The 15,155-nt window shown below is 45.1% G+C and overlaps 1 protein-coding gene across 1 annotated transcript in view; it reads left to right on the forward strand.

The window, feature by feature from the left end:
• trim44 (tripartite motif containing 44) overlaps window positions 1-2,508 on the forward strand; it is a 39,824-nt gene extending 37,316 nt beyond the window's left edge. The window contains exon 6 of the mRNA XM_079279333.1: window positions 1,103-2,508. Coding sequence (XP_079135459.1) covers window positions 1,103-1,187 — 85 coding nt within the window. The 3' untranslated portion in view covers window positions 1,188-2,508. The remainder of the gene's footprint in view (window positions 1-1,102) is intronic.
• Window positions 2,509-15,155: the final 12,647 nt, after the last annotated feature.

Raw genomic sequence — 15,155 nt, forward strand, 5'->3', positions numbered from 1 at the left:
TCATTCACATGTTGCATTATAGATAGTAAGTCGACTCGTTTCCATCCCGAGCTCTGTACACGGCACATTCAACTAAAACTGATAAACATTTCACACACAAACACAGAGTATACTGTACAGCTAACTGCTTTGCATCACGCCTTGCTGTCTCGTCTTCTTGCTGCTGCTGCTGCAGTAAGCCGATGCATGTCTTTTGATTAAGTTTCACTTCCTGTGTCGTGTAGCCATTTATGTGAGCGCTAATGTTGCTTGCTATGTAACTAACCTGTTGCTTTACTGGTCATGAAGCGCACAGCATCTGCACTGCGGAGGGTGGAATGAGAGAAGTTCCAGAGCTCCATCACCCTTACGACATTGTCCAATTAGAGCATATGATTGGTGTCGACTGTCTCCAGTGAAATTGAATCTGTCAGCCAGGCTCTGATTGCTGCAGGTCTCTGCAATTTAGCCATCACTTTGTCTCTGTCGCCGCAGAGCTGCTAATATCAAACCGACATAATGGATGATTTCTACTTAAGGCGTAGCTTGATTGAAGCCGATTACATTTCACAAAGTTGTATTATATTTCCATAATGTGTGTGCATGGTGAGAGGGTGTGTGTTGGTGAAAGAGAGGAGAGTTGGAGGACTTTCAGTCAGCTAAAGCTCATCTACACATCTGGAGTTTGTCTTCAGTGGGATAGGTCACAATCGGCATTCATTGCCAGGACAAATGACTCGGCGGTCGTCGGTATTGGCAGGTTTTTGTCTTCTGCAGCTCTGAGTCGCAGTGATGGAAACATGACACCCTGGACACGCTAATGATCACCCCTGACACGCGTCACAAATATTATAATTTATTAACACACTAAACATGCAGTTAATATTCTCTCCTCAAAGCCATCAGACTCCAGTCAGGCAACAGTGATTTGACCTCTCTGGTCATTGTAAATCTCATCAAAACCTTCTTTGGGAGTCTTTCCTCAACAATCACCAGCTCTGATTTGAGTTTGAAGGAGAGTCTGAAGTCTTAGTGGGGTTTTCTTATAACAAAACCACATGTACACACTTATTTTGGTGGGAAAAGGGTATCATTTGTCTTTGTCCTTTTTCTTTTTTTCCAGGCTACCAGAGCCGAGGGCACACCCCATAGGCCCACGGGACTTTGACGACAATGATTCTGGACCCTCCATGGGCCACGCCCCCTGATACCAGCAGACCAGACTCCTACTACATTCACCCGTCCTTCAATGTCTACTTCAGCCAGCCGTCAGCTGAGCTGTCAGGCTGGCCCTCTCTTTCTCTGTCAGCCGTCTCCCTTTTCTACCCCTTCCCCCCCCCCCCCTCCCCGCCATGCCTGCTGGCAGTGAGCTGGCCTTGAAGAGGGGTCGATGTGACAAATATGGATGGCCACGTCTTTTCTGTGTCTGAACTTTTTTTTTTTTTTGAAATTCCTCACGAGCAACTAACTTTCTTTAATTGAAGCACACAAGGTGCGTGCAATCGATTACCATCAGGCTCAATGTCCGCAGCCAGTCGGATCCTTGGCTTACTGGTGAGCCCGGCTGACTCAGAGAGGAGCCCGAGCAGGCAGCCGAGCATCTGTTGAGCCCGACAGATGTCAGAAATGGGAAATTCTGTCGCGCCGGTTCTCTTCACACTTCATTTGTGCACAATATCATTTTGTTTCTGTCGTTTTGACAAACATTCGAACAATCCTTGGGTGTAAAAAGGGAACTTTTGTCAGATGCCACAATGCCTTACGTCATCGAGAGAATATTACAACGGTGTTTTAGGTGTTGTGTTTTTAATGTTGACAAAAAAGAAAACAAAAAAAAACCAACCTAAGTGTCCCTCGCTTTTGTTTTATAATGTTGTACTCTCCATCATCCTGTTCCCTTCACCCCTCTGCCCTAACCGCTGATTCTTTATGCTTGTTGATTCGAGCGCACTTCCTTGTGTGCTTGTCAGATCTATGCGAAGCGGGGGACATTTTGACGCCTATCGATTGGCGAATGTTGCTGAGTCTTTGTTAGGTGAAAATCGAACTGTAATTCCATGTTCAAAATAGCACTCCAGCAGTATCAGCTCTCTATGCACTGTAATGTAAAGGCTCATTACTCCCGGCCAATCTGCAGGGTATGACAGATTGCAATCCAGACGAGTGTACGCACTCTCTACCTTGACCCACTCAGCCGTGGCTTTCATTCATGACGTACCGCCGCAAGTCTGTCCGTGTCAGCAGTTTGTTTTTAACGTGATTGATCCTGTTGCCTTTATTTCGAAATTGAAAGTGGTGTCACCCATCATATGTGGGACATGTTTGACAACAACATGACTTCACTGTGCTGTAGCGTTGCACTGAGAGTTGTGTACCCACCCAGGGGAAATGTCTGTGTGTCAACAGCCTATTGAAGTGACTCCAAAGGGCTCCGTCTTTATTCTCGTGTAACAACAGGCACAAGTCTGACTGTCTGATATTTCCTCTGGTTTTTATTTGTCTATTTTCTTTGTCTTGAATCTATAAATAAACAGCCAGTTTCTTAGATTGGATGTTGAAGAGGACATTCATATTTTCACTTTAGGAACAATTCCTGTATTATTTTTTTCTCCTGCAAAAAAACACTGCAGACACCTGAAAACCATCAGTCATCCAAGACGCGGATATCAGAAAACCTCGCAGGCATGCGACGATGGATGGAGACAGGAGGAGAGATGAAGTGCTGTAAAGACGGGATTCGAGGAGGGGAGGACTTCTACTTCTCCTTCATCGAAATGCAAAGCAGGAGCTCATCCAGACAGGACTGGGAATAGTAGGTTTGGAAACAAAGGGGGGTTGATGGAGCGGGAGAGCTCTTTGCGTCTCTGCGTCTCCACAGAGGCATTTAAATGTAGACTGGTTTTATCCCTACGAAGCCAGAACCCACTTCCATCAGCTCGCAGCCTCAATCAGAAAGCCTTTGTCTCGACGCTGCTTGTTTTTCTTTCTCACTTTGCTTCACTCCTGCTGTCTACCAGAGCTTCATCAAGCCAAGGATGCTTCTTTTTTTTCAGCATGTTTGATCTCTCCACATCGAGATATTGACTGTGAGAAACTCATTTCGCCGGTGGCCATTGCTATCTGGTAACGCATCTGGGTTTGCGTTCTCTGGTGAGTTTCCCTTTACAGAAATAATGGGGCGTAATGGTTTAGCGCGTGAGGCATTGATCCTCTGCATTCACTAAGCCACTGCTGACTGACCAAGCACCAGAGCACTCAAACCCTTTTAGAGATTTATTTTTTTTTCTCTTGTGTGTGTTTTAGTGTTTCTGAGGCTAATTTGATTGAAAAAGCTGTCAGGCTGGCCCTCTCTTTCTCTGTCAGCCGTCTCCCTTTTCTATCCCTTCCCCCCCCCCCCCAAATCAAAGAGAGGCTGGTTTCGGAGAATAATCATTACCCCGTCATCTGCGTCACCTCCGACGTGGAGTCTGGCATGATCATAGAGATAATAACAGACCTGATGGGGGATAAAGTGCCCGTTGTATGGGGAGGTAATGGAGAGGAGGAGATTGTCTGATCTAATTTAGCCAGGGAGACCACCAAGTTCCCTTCTTTGTCACACCCAATTACACCTGCTCTTCCAGGTTCACTTCACTGAGTGTGTGTTCACACAGAGGCACAATCAACACAAGCACCAGCTGTAAGACCTACGCTTTCCTGGTGGGCAAAAAAACAAAAACAAAAAAGACTGTATTGACATGAATTAATTGCTTCATGGGTTGTGAGATTGAATTAGCTACGTGACATGCTTGCTAGTGGTCATGCAGCTTTGATTGCCGCCTTTAATAGAGCCTATTCCTCTCTGCCATCATTCATAAGACAGTTGGTGTCTGTGGATTCACGGTAATAGAGCAGCTCCACCATGACTTCTGTTTATTAGCATGCAAGGGCTGGAAGAGAAATATGAGATGTCTCATACATACAGAACACACATTGCCCTGAGATGTAAGTGTGTGTGTGTGTGTGTGTGTTTAAGTATTTGCGAGGATGTGTATTAGCCTGTAAAGAAATGACAGTTTATTTGCAGAGGCCCAAACCTCTTGTACCTTTGAAGAGAATGTATTGCTTGTCTCGCAGTAATTGCGCTTTCTTATACGTCTTTCCCCTTTGCCTCACACACACAAACACAAAAGAAATAGGCATCAGTTAAGAGATGCTAGCCCCGATTTTTACATTTTCCACTGTTTGCCTTGGGTTCAACCACTCACTGAAACAGGCATGACTATTACAATACACGACATCGCTCATGGTGTTCCTTATGTGGGTTTCCAATGTGTTTATTATGCATTTTGGATACAAAATGGGAGGTAGGGAGCAAAGAAAAAAAAGACTTATTGGAAAACGACGCATGCATAAGATGCACATAACCCAAAGAAAATGACATCACTCGATGCACGGAAGGGCTCTTTGCGTTTTTGTTCGCATTTTTAATCCCAACTCTAATTTACAGCTCAAGTTTTACTCCATTTCAAAGGAATGTGTTCCACAAAGGGCTGTAGCACCTCTGAAAAACGCTAATGGGAAATACATCAATCTCTTCAGTCGTCGAGTTTCGGCTCACATGAGATCCATCCGGCCAGAAGGTGCCGCAGATCGTGGGACCATTCCAGACTGACTTACAACGGGCATCTGTCAGACGTGGCACAGGTACAGACAGCTGTCTGGCAGCCCTAGCTTATGAACAATGACCTTGGTGGAGACGAGATGGCCAAGGAATCCATCTCGCCGCTCGACAGCTCCCATCACTCTTACATCCCCGAGTCAGCAAACACACCTTCGGGCTTCTGTCTCTGAATTCCGTGCAATCGTTTCCCGTCTGAGCATCCTACTTGGACAAGTGAAAGAATTGTAGAGTAGGATAGGGAAAGAATACTGAGGTACTGTGACGAAAAGAGCAGCAGTACCAGGGTTTAGAATAATGATTAGAGTTTAAACTTAAAGGTGCAATGGGGAGACATGCAAAGTGATAAAGATGATGATGGCGTGGATGCAGTGTGGAAAGGAGCCGGGATGCTCGGTTTCCTCCAGCCGATAATGGAACGTGCCTCTGAATAAAAACATGCCGCCTACATAACACCTACGGCTGTTCCTTCTGGGAGCTGTAACACATTATACTCTCTCTGTCACAGCTGTGATGAATCATTCTCACCAAAAGGATGAATATAGAATGTAAAGAAGTGGGAGGAAAAATACAGCCTTTGCAAGCTCGCTCTCCAAAAATCTCTGCCCAAAGGTACGTGGAAGAGAAAACAATATGTCTATATTGTAATATCAGAAAAGGAATATTACATTTCTCTGTTGACACAAATATGTCTGCATGCGTACGACATCTGAAAACGTTGTGTTTAAAATCCTCGAGATGAGTTTGACGTCCGCCTACACTAACCCCTCAAAGGAACCTGTCATCTTGGCTGGCTCCACTCCTGTTTTCCCCCTCCGTCTCCTCCACGCTCTCCATCCTTGCTCATGCCTCTCATCATTCATGCTGTGTACACAGTCTGTCCCTTTTCTCGTTGCCCAGGTTCCTCCGGAGCTTGTTAATTGCGTTGGTGACACAGGTCTGCGTGTGAAGCAGCGGTAGTAATTGCTCTGGCCTGGTCCGAGGTGAGGAAGGGTGCAGCCGTCTGGCCTCCAGGTCTGTCCCGAGGCTACGAGATTAGATGCACGCCTCCATGTTTGATGAGGTGGATAGCATTAGCAGTTTTATCAGGGACATTGTCTCACATCAAACTTGTACTGCTCTCCTCATTGGGTTTGCCAGATTATACTGCAGATACACTATGAATTCAGTGTACATGCTTTTTTTTGCGCTATAGCTCACCAGTAGTTTGGAAAAAAAGGTTTGTACAATATTGTGATGACCTTTAGATTACAGCCGGGGCACCATGTTATCCATTCACTTTATTTGTTTCTCTTCACTCTAATACAGGGAGCTCAAATGCCATCACTTTGCATAATTTGTAGACTCTCACACACACACAAGAGTGGACGACTTAAACTCCTGCTGTTGTACAAATATCTTTCCCTCTGGTGGAAGCTTGGTGTCAGTGGCCTCCATTCATCAAGCTGTTCTAGAAGAGACCAGAGAGGCTGTGAAATCATCCGAAATAAATCAAAGGAAACCAGTGAAATCAGTTGTCCATTCGTATATAAGACATTAAACATGATTCAGGTTGATTCAATAAAAGGAATGCTTGACACACCTTGGTGAAGTGTACCTAAGCCACAGTTGATATTTATGTGTCAGACGTTTTGGCAGAACTTTACTGACTGGCAAGGTGAGTGGAGAAGGGAGGCAATCGTAAAGATGACAAATGAAGCCGCAGCGATTTCATCTGATTAAGGCCAAAACCTGGCAAGGTGGCTCAGTGGGGGTGGAGTTTTCCTCCCGTCCTAAAATACGTACATGTGACTATCTAATGTAACTAACATGTTCTTCAGCGGGTTCACTTGACGAACATACCGGCCTTAGAGCTGACTTGGTTCCTTGAGGCTGCAACACAGCTGCCCGCTGTTGCTAAATGGGTCAAATGCAGAGGACACATTTCCTCACAGTGACTAATGAAGTATAGCGTAGCAGGTGTTGCTTGAGTTTTTTTATTTCAAGGTTGTACGAGTTGCTGCCAGAAGTAGAGCTTTTTTTTTGGCAGTCGTAGAAGTGGGCCCAAAGGATGTCGTAGAAATACATTTAAGAAAGTGATGTAGGAGGATTGTGGTGGAGTATCTTTCTCTATTCTAACCATCCTCAGGTCAGAAAGCCTGTTCTTTTTCACATTCTACAGTACAATTGTACCACTCTGGTGTGAAACAGCCTATTGAAATGTACATTTACTTGTTCCGTCAATCAGGAGGAATCCACCAAACTCCTGGTATGGAACATGGGGAGCTCACGCATCTTTTGAAGCCTGCTCGCTGCCAGGTACATATACTGTGTGCCTGCTTTTGGTAATGTCACAAACATGGTGTGCATTTGCTTGACTAAAGTCTACGGCCTTGTGGCCTTGTGTCCTCTAATGAAGTCACACTGCCACTTTAATTTATATGATGAAAACAGGCACAATACAAAACAGAAACCTGACTTTAGTGAGCATGAATTAATTCACGGTTTAGAACAGGGAATGTCAATATCAGAAGGAATATTGTACAGTGGTCATGATTGTATCCATTTAGTTCTTCACCGACATGTCCTTGTACTTCCTGCCTCAACAAAGTGTTTTCTTCAGCAGACCCCCCATGGTGACTGCTTAATCATGATGACAAGCATCTTAAAAATCTGATCCTGATTGGATGCAGTGATGATAAAACATTAACTATCTTGTATTTTAAAACAGCATTCTCTCCCTCAATGAGAGTTCTAGACGTTGTTTGGAACTGATTAAAGAAAAAGATTTACAACATTCATTTCGTTAAAACTGTTGGACCTCCTTCTCTGTCGTAGCCACACTCTTAACGCCTCTCGGTTTCCTGTTTCCTTTGGTGCTGCTACACTTCTACTCTCAGGTAACTACACATATAGAAGCAACAGTTGCAGGTATGTGCTCATGACCTCTGTTCAACGGGAAACACTGAACGTACCTCAACACTTCCGCTGCATATAAATCTAGAGTTTGCTCCTGATGCTGCTTCTAAGAGACTACAATCAATACCGTACAATGTCAGATGGAATGCCTCGATGGCTTGTGCCGTAGCCCACAGACTCCCTGTAGACATTGGTTCACTAAATTGTTAAAAGTATGAGACACAAGAGGAGAAATTAAAGTTTTAAAGGTTGTTTTTTTTTGGCTTGCCATTCTTGACGGATTTCTCCGAAACTGGAACGGCAAATTGTAGTAGATGTGTCAGAATAAAGGTGTGGTCTCGAGGGGTGATGTTTTTCTGCAGAAGAAGACGGCAGGCAGAGAGACGCATCACAAGTAGTGTGTGAACTGGGGTGCTGTTTGAAAGGCATACAAACGTAGAGAAACGAAAACTGTAAACAGGATACGAGGCCGTTTCTTCACCTGGTTCACAATTCTATTGCCGACAGAAAATGTTTTACGATGTGTAGATAGAGCTCCTAGCATGAATACAGGTGGTATAGCATTCAAGGGGCTTTCGAATCACTTGTATTCAATTTCCAGCGAGGCGTCCACGTTTCTAGGTAGCCTAGGAGTCCGTATTCAATCATCCTTGAGCATTATTGATGCATATTTTATTTCTAGTAGAGGAAATTGGACATGGGGCTTATAATAAAGGGCAGACAATGTGGAGATGGAGCAGAATGAAAAGTAATTCTGCTCTGCAGCAGACTGACACATCAGGGCTACTGTGAAACAATGCTGGGAAGTGAGCTTTGCGTTCAAGGCTAAGAGGAGGCTGTTGTTGAAATGGTATCATGAATAATACACAAGGTAGCACAAAGGAATTAAATGTGTTTGCATTTTTCACTCATGTCCACATACGCCACAGGGGCCCCAAATCCTGTCTTTCTTCGATGTCATTGTCATTGTCGTCTCTGCCAACATCAATTAGTGCTGGCAGGCAGGGGATTGAGATGAATGTGTTCCAATTTTAACCACCCTTCTGAGTGCCCCCGCAGGGTCTCGCACAATACAAGGGTGACGTGCGAGCTGGAGCTGTCCCAAAGGTAACTTGGACTGTTTCAGAGTGGCCTTGCGATCTCTGCGGGTGGAATACCAAACACGCAGCCGTCAATGTGCTCGTGCCATTTCACATAAATATTTGCACCGGCAACTCTCTCCCATCTGTTGTGTGCTTCCTCTCTCTTGTGCGCACACTATATATATATATATCACTTGAGAACAACTGCAGCCTCAAAGGTCGGCCTCTGAAAATGTATGTAATCCCTTCACACGTGGCCGCTCTATCTCCATTACCATGCCTGCGTGGCAGATAATGGGCAGAAAGATGGCACCAATGTGCATGCAAAACACACTCGCTGAGAGCGTTGCGTAATAACTCAGAGGAGAAGAAATAACCAGTTTGTTTGTTTCTGAGAGCTGATATTTGTTTATTCGCACTGCACTTGAGTCATATTTGCACTGAATCCTCATGGAAGCTGTGTGTGTGATTTAGGGAGTAATGAGTGGACACAATAAAACTTTCTTCTCTCGCTCATATTTAACATCTTTCTGTTCCTTTTGAGGAGATGCGGTAAGCCTCTGAATGAGGATGCTCATTTAACCCTGTCTCCACCTCGCCACACTGGAGGCCACAACTCGGAGAACAGAGTTTGAATTTGACCATGATATATGGGTGGCCATCAAGATAATGATGAAAAACAAATGGCTGATTAAACGAGCAGCCGGTGTTCCTGTTAATTGTTCTCGTGATGAAAGGTCAGGCTCAGCATGTGTCTGAGCCCAGGCGCCACCAGCAATGGTGTTCAACGAGACTTTCTCAATTAAATGATCCGCCGGGAGACAAAGACGGAGGGCCAGCGCTTTCCGCTCCCAACTGACATTTACAGAACATGCTGGGTCCTGAAGGCACTTTAGCAATGGAGTGGTCTCGTGTGACGTCACAGTTTAGCTGTCGGCCATGTTGGAGTACACACAAAGCCACTGGCATGCACGGCTGAGTCGCATAACCTATCGGTGGTGAACTTTTGTGCTGTCTTTGGTTGTGGCAGCAGAGCTGATAGAGACAATAAATCATTCTTTCCTTTGCCAGCGGTCATTAAACATCAAGGAAATGACACGAAGGAACTATCCAAGCGACGTCGCGAGAAATGGCTGTCACGCATCTCTCGAGATATAAAGGAATGGAATTTGGCGTACACTAGAGTATGTGCGGATCACTTTATAAGTGGTCAGTGATTTTATTTACAAATTCGTTTGTTAACAGTATTTAATAAAGGAAATATAAATTAAACTTTTACATGAGAAGGTTACCGAAGCTTCATCGGCCCGTGACAGCAGTCGGTACCAGAGACGTGTCGAGCGTGTACAACAGGCGAAACACAGAGATGCAGCCTCAGCAATGCTTGATATGAGTTTAACGTCAGATCATATATATATGTATGTATATATATATATGTGTGGGGGGGGATGAAGTTAGGGGTTAGTTTAAAGTGAATTCCTACACACACGCACACAATGACGTGCATGTACAATGTAAACAAACACACGTGTCTGTTTGCACTGAGTAAACATTGAATATTGCTAAATATCGGACCAGATCTGTATATATGTACCCTTCCAATGACTAGATGAGAATTCTCGACGACCGTTGCTTTGACGTCTCGGACCCATCCACTGACAAACTGATTATAAGCGTCGAGCCCTTTGTAGCACTCCAGCTCGTCTTTCGTGTAAGGACTGGGGGTGTTCCCGAGATACGTTAGATGTTGGCGTAGTTTACCGATGGAAGATAAGTAGGATCGGCACTGAAACCATCTGCACTCATCGTATAGGGATCCAAGTTACCAATAACCTTCAATTTGGCCAGGTAACGAACCTTTGATGCACTATCCAGTGATTCAAAGTATGGTATTTTCGCCGCACTTCCTTGCTTACGCGCCGCCATGTAGGTTCTGTATGTACTCCAACATGGCCGACCGACCTCGTAACTAAGGAGATCGTGACGTCGGTGAGACCACTCCATAGGTTAGTCGCCCCATCAAATGTGATGGGGGATGGATCGCTCTCCACCTTCCTAAAAAGAAAAAAACACATCATCACAAACACTTCAAGCTCATAAATGATCATTTCAAGTGTGTGTAGTTAAGCTGTTGCACACAAACATGCACCGACACGCCCTCTTCTGTCTACATTCTGGATTTGGCCCTTCCCCTGCCGATACACTGAGGTGCCCACCCCTCCTCCTCTGAGGATTAGAAATAATCAAAGCTATGCTCATTCCATGCTCACATTTCCTCCCTCCAAATAGCAGGTGGGAAACTCCCATCGGCCCACACACACACACACACACACACACACACACACACACACACACACCTCTGTACCAGCCAGCAGGGTATAGGCTTCGGGCATGCTCGAGGTAACTGGGAGATATGCGACCCAATACTGCTTAGAAACTTTCTATGACCTGCGCATTCATTCCCATGACATGACGTTGCAGTGTGTTTTGAGTCCATGTCCTGTGTGTGTGTCGGTGGACTCATTTATAGGTGAATCACGTTGCCGTCACACCTCGAAGGATGTCTGTTGTTCAGCTGCTTCTGATGACGACCTATTTTCGTCAGTGAGTCAGTACTGGCTGTGTGTGTGTGTGTGCATGTTTGTATCGACTGGTATCCCCCCCATGTCACTGTGTGTCACAGCCCCATAGCTCCTCCGCCCCTTGCCTCTAACAAGAGTTCGCCCAAGGCCAGGCAACATAACAAAAAACATTTATTAGCTTGTGTGTGTGCGTGTATCTGTGCGCATTTCTGTCTGTGTGCATGCCAAGAAATGACTAACAGTTGTGCAGCAACAAAGGTGTTGATATTTTAAAGATGAACACTTCCCATGGGGCTTTGCGGTCGGGGCCCAGCAGCAGTGGGCATTGAGCTGGTAATTCTTCCACCCTGTGATCAAAGGGCCAGTTCTCAGCAAGCTCCCCTGCCACCCTCTTGCCCTTCCCCTTATTTTCCCTCCTCTCTCCAATCAGAGCCCAGAGCAGCCGGGAGTGAGTTATAATCCAGTGGTGGTGGTGCTTAATATGCCTGAGTCTAGCAGATCGTACTGGTCCCGCCTGTCAAGTAAGCCCTTCGCTGTGCTGACCCTTCAGATACAAACTTCCTCCGTGCTCGAGCTGCACCCAGACATAAACAATCTATTTCTGTCCAGAAGCCTTCAGGCAGTGCTGCTACCTCCCCGGTGTTCTGTCTCACTCTGTCACGTCCTTGACAAAACCTCTCTTAACGCCCATAACTTTCAGTTTGGTTAAGATATTTCATGCTCACTTTCCTCCTAACACCATTTTCACACACCCATCCATATTCATGTGCTTGACTGCTGAATCTTATGTGTGAACCAATTATTTCTTCCCTGTTTGCTCCAACTTTCTTTTGTTCTCAATAGCTGTCCGCTGCTCCTTCGATTCTAATTCGCACTCCAATAGCTCAAACGTGTCCCTCACTCACCGGCGCTGTGCATATTTGTTCACCTCGTAGACACACAGCACTTCTGTAATCTTCCCAAAGTTGCTCTCAATGTCACCTTCCTGCAAATCTGGGTTATTTTATCCAACACACAATATGGCCCGGGGCACCATGCAATCTGATGAAGAGTGCAGAATAGGGCCATGGGGCATGTGAGCGGCCAACTTTAGCCCGTGAAAAAAAAAAAAAAAAAAACCACCTGCGACAGTTGGTGGTTGACTAAACGAAGGCAGCCTGCGGGTGTGAGCAGCGGGCCGAGCCAGAATGATTGCTATGAAACAGGGCAAGCCTGCTGGGAGCACTGGTGCCTCTTTTCATCCTGGCCTCACTCCATCACATGACCTTCTGGCCCTGATGCTCTCTCCTGTCCTTCGTTTTCCTCCCCTGTCTCTCGCTCACTCTCTGTGATACCCCCACTCCTACTCTTCTTCAATATTTGATTGGATTTTGTCTGTTAAGTTGGTCACGTGTGCCCAGACTAGTGCACAATGGGGAGTGACTCTGAATGTAATCGGTTCAGTTCTTTTATTCTGTTGAATCTCATTTTGCTGTAATGTTGCCTTTGATAACCAGAGTCACTGACTTTAATGTGATTGGCAGAGGACAAAATATACAATTGAAGAGGTGGACATTATGCAGCAAGGAGGCACTCAATGGATGAATTGTACGGATGGAATGAATGAGAATTATTGTTTTACGTTCTCAGACAGTTTTCTTAATGCTTTGTTGAGTTTAATTCAATTCTGGGAAATGACTTTGTTGATGTTAAACGAATGGGCCTCTCCTCCCTCAGGGGGTTTGCAGCACTACGTCATGCTACGTCCACCAATCACGACGGTTGGCAGTGTTGAACAGCTGGCCCACCTCTTTGGTCCACACTGAACTATTTGGCCAAATCACATGGATTGACAATAAATTCAGTAGAGACATTCATGGCCCTCATGGGATGAATACTGAAGACTCTGCTTATCGCCTGGCTTTTCCTTTAGTGCCACCTTGAGGTTAACAATCATGGTTTTGTGTGAATTGGCCCAACAGCTGTTGAATGGGATGTTGCATTGCATATACTCAGGTTCGCCCATGACTTTGGTGCTCCCCTAATTTTCCATCTAGCGCCACCAGCAGGTCAAAGTTGATTCCTTATCACATATACTTTTTTTTATCTCTATAAAGTATCTTCACATCACCGATATGGACTGTCACACAGTCTACCGTGGTCCCACTTTTCATGTTGCGTCAAACAACAAGTTGACAGTTCAGAGTGAGATGGCTCAATAGTTAGCTGCCATGAAGTTTGGTGCAGGCATTTGTGCTCCCCCATATGTGACGACTTTGTGATCCCCTGACTATTCCTTTAATGACATCATCAGGTCAGCATTTCAATTCATCCAATACTATGGTTTATGACCTCATACCTGCACAACGCATGACATTCTCACCAGCTGCATGATGCTCAGTGCACCTCGATGCCTAGACGGAGCCTCACAGAAGACAGTCTCATTGTGACGTACCGCCCCCGGAGTATCTGCTCTCTCTCATCAACCATCGTTTCAACAAAATTGCCAATAATTTCATCATATAGAGTGACACCTACGATTGAACAAACAACAGTTTATTCTATTTTGCAAAGAGGGACACAATCTGAGGAATGAAACCTAGATGAGTGCTCGCAGTTGTCTACTAATTATGTGTAAGTGAGAATAGATTGCTAATAGATTGGTATAATGAGTGTCCTTTATTACCTTTACTCTGTGGTTTTTAATCAATTTTACCATTAACCTATAGCTATTTACATTTACTGAAATAGGGGTTGATCTTATTCTTTGATAGTCACATGCCGGCATCTTCCACTGCAATAATGCTATGCTAATGCTATATTTACCATACTTGTTATCACCCTTGTATTTTACAATTTGCTGTGTAACCCATCCCAATCTGTACATCATTGTGTCTAGCTTAATTAAGAAAGTAATTGTTGATGCTGCAGGCGCTTCTCCCTCAAATTGCTCTCGGCCACCGCCTCTGAAATCCCAAATCAATATCTGTTCCTCGTTTGATTCTCTGCCTGGGCCTTATAGATTGACAGCCACACACACACACACACACACACACACACACACACATTACCCTTTCTGTCTCCCTCTGATTCAATTGTTGATGCCTATCTGATGTCCCCGCAGCGCTGCCAGGCTGAACGTCAGCTTTGCTAACGAATGTCCATGGAACCAGGCGTTGGTCACATAATTGAAGGATTATTCAATTAATGCCTTTGAAGGAGCATGAAGGAGACTCTGGGTGAGCATGAGTGTGGGCAAAATTCTGCAATTCTGCAAGAACGGATAAGTGTGTTTGTGCATGTGGTTCAATATGATTGGTCACATAAGCCTGTGTGCGTGTGTGTGTGTGTGTGTGTGTGTGTCGTGTAGGGAGAGGTGTGTTTTGCTCTGTATAGTCGCCACTAAAGACAACTCCTTGCTTGACCAGCAGAACCTCGATGTGTCCTCCCCTCTGTTTGTCCTCTCTCTGCTGCTTTCTGACTCACACACTCACTCACAAACAGAGATGTCCTTCACGTTGGTACGCTGGTTATGAAATGTAAGATGAATGTCAAGAGACTCGCACCAGAGAATGAGCCAGTCCTCTAAAAGGGCCTTGGCATATCGCAGCTACCTTGATGGCAGTCTGACATGAACAAGGACATGTCATCCTGAAGCTCTCATGAGTTGTGTTATTGCTCTACATTTTGCACTCGCATTAGATTTCGTGACATATTAGCAGAGCTCTCGGTGACAGTGAACTCAGCAACCCGTGTTGGCAGTAGTTACAGTATATTTACATTTAGCATGCCCTACAGCTTGCATTAAATGTTCAGTAACATAACGTTTTGTTCAAATTCATTCCTCCTCTCGTTTGCCATCTCTTTCTATTCCAATATCTCCCCTGATTTTTTTCTCACCTCTTTATACTCGCACCTTCTTCATCTCACTCTTTCCTCATCCATCCCTGAATACTCTTTCTTTGCCGCCGGCTT

Source organism: Melanostigma gelatinosum, assembly GCF_949748355.1.
Source record: "Melanostigma gelatinosum genome assembly, chromosome: 1".
Taxonomy (NCBI): Eukaryota; Metazoa; Chordata; class Actinopteri; order Perciformes; family Zoarcidae; genus Melanostigma; species Melanostigma gelatinosum.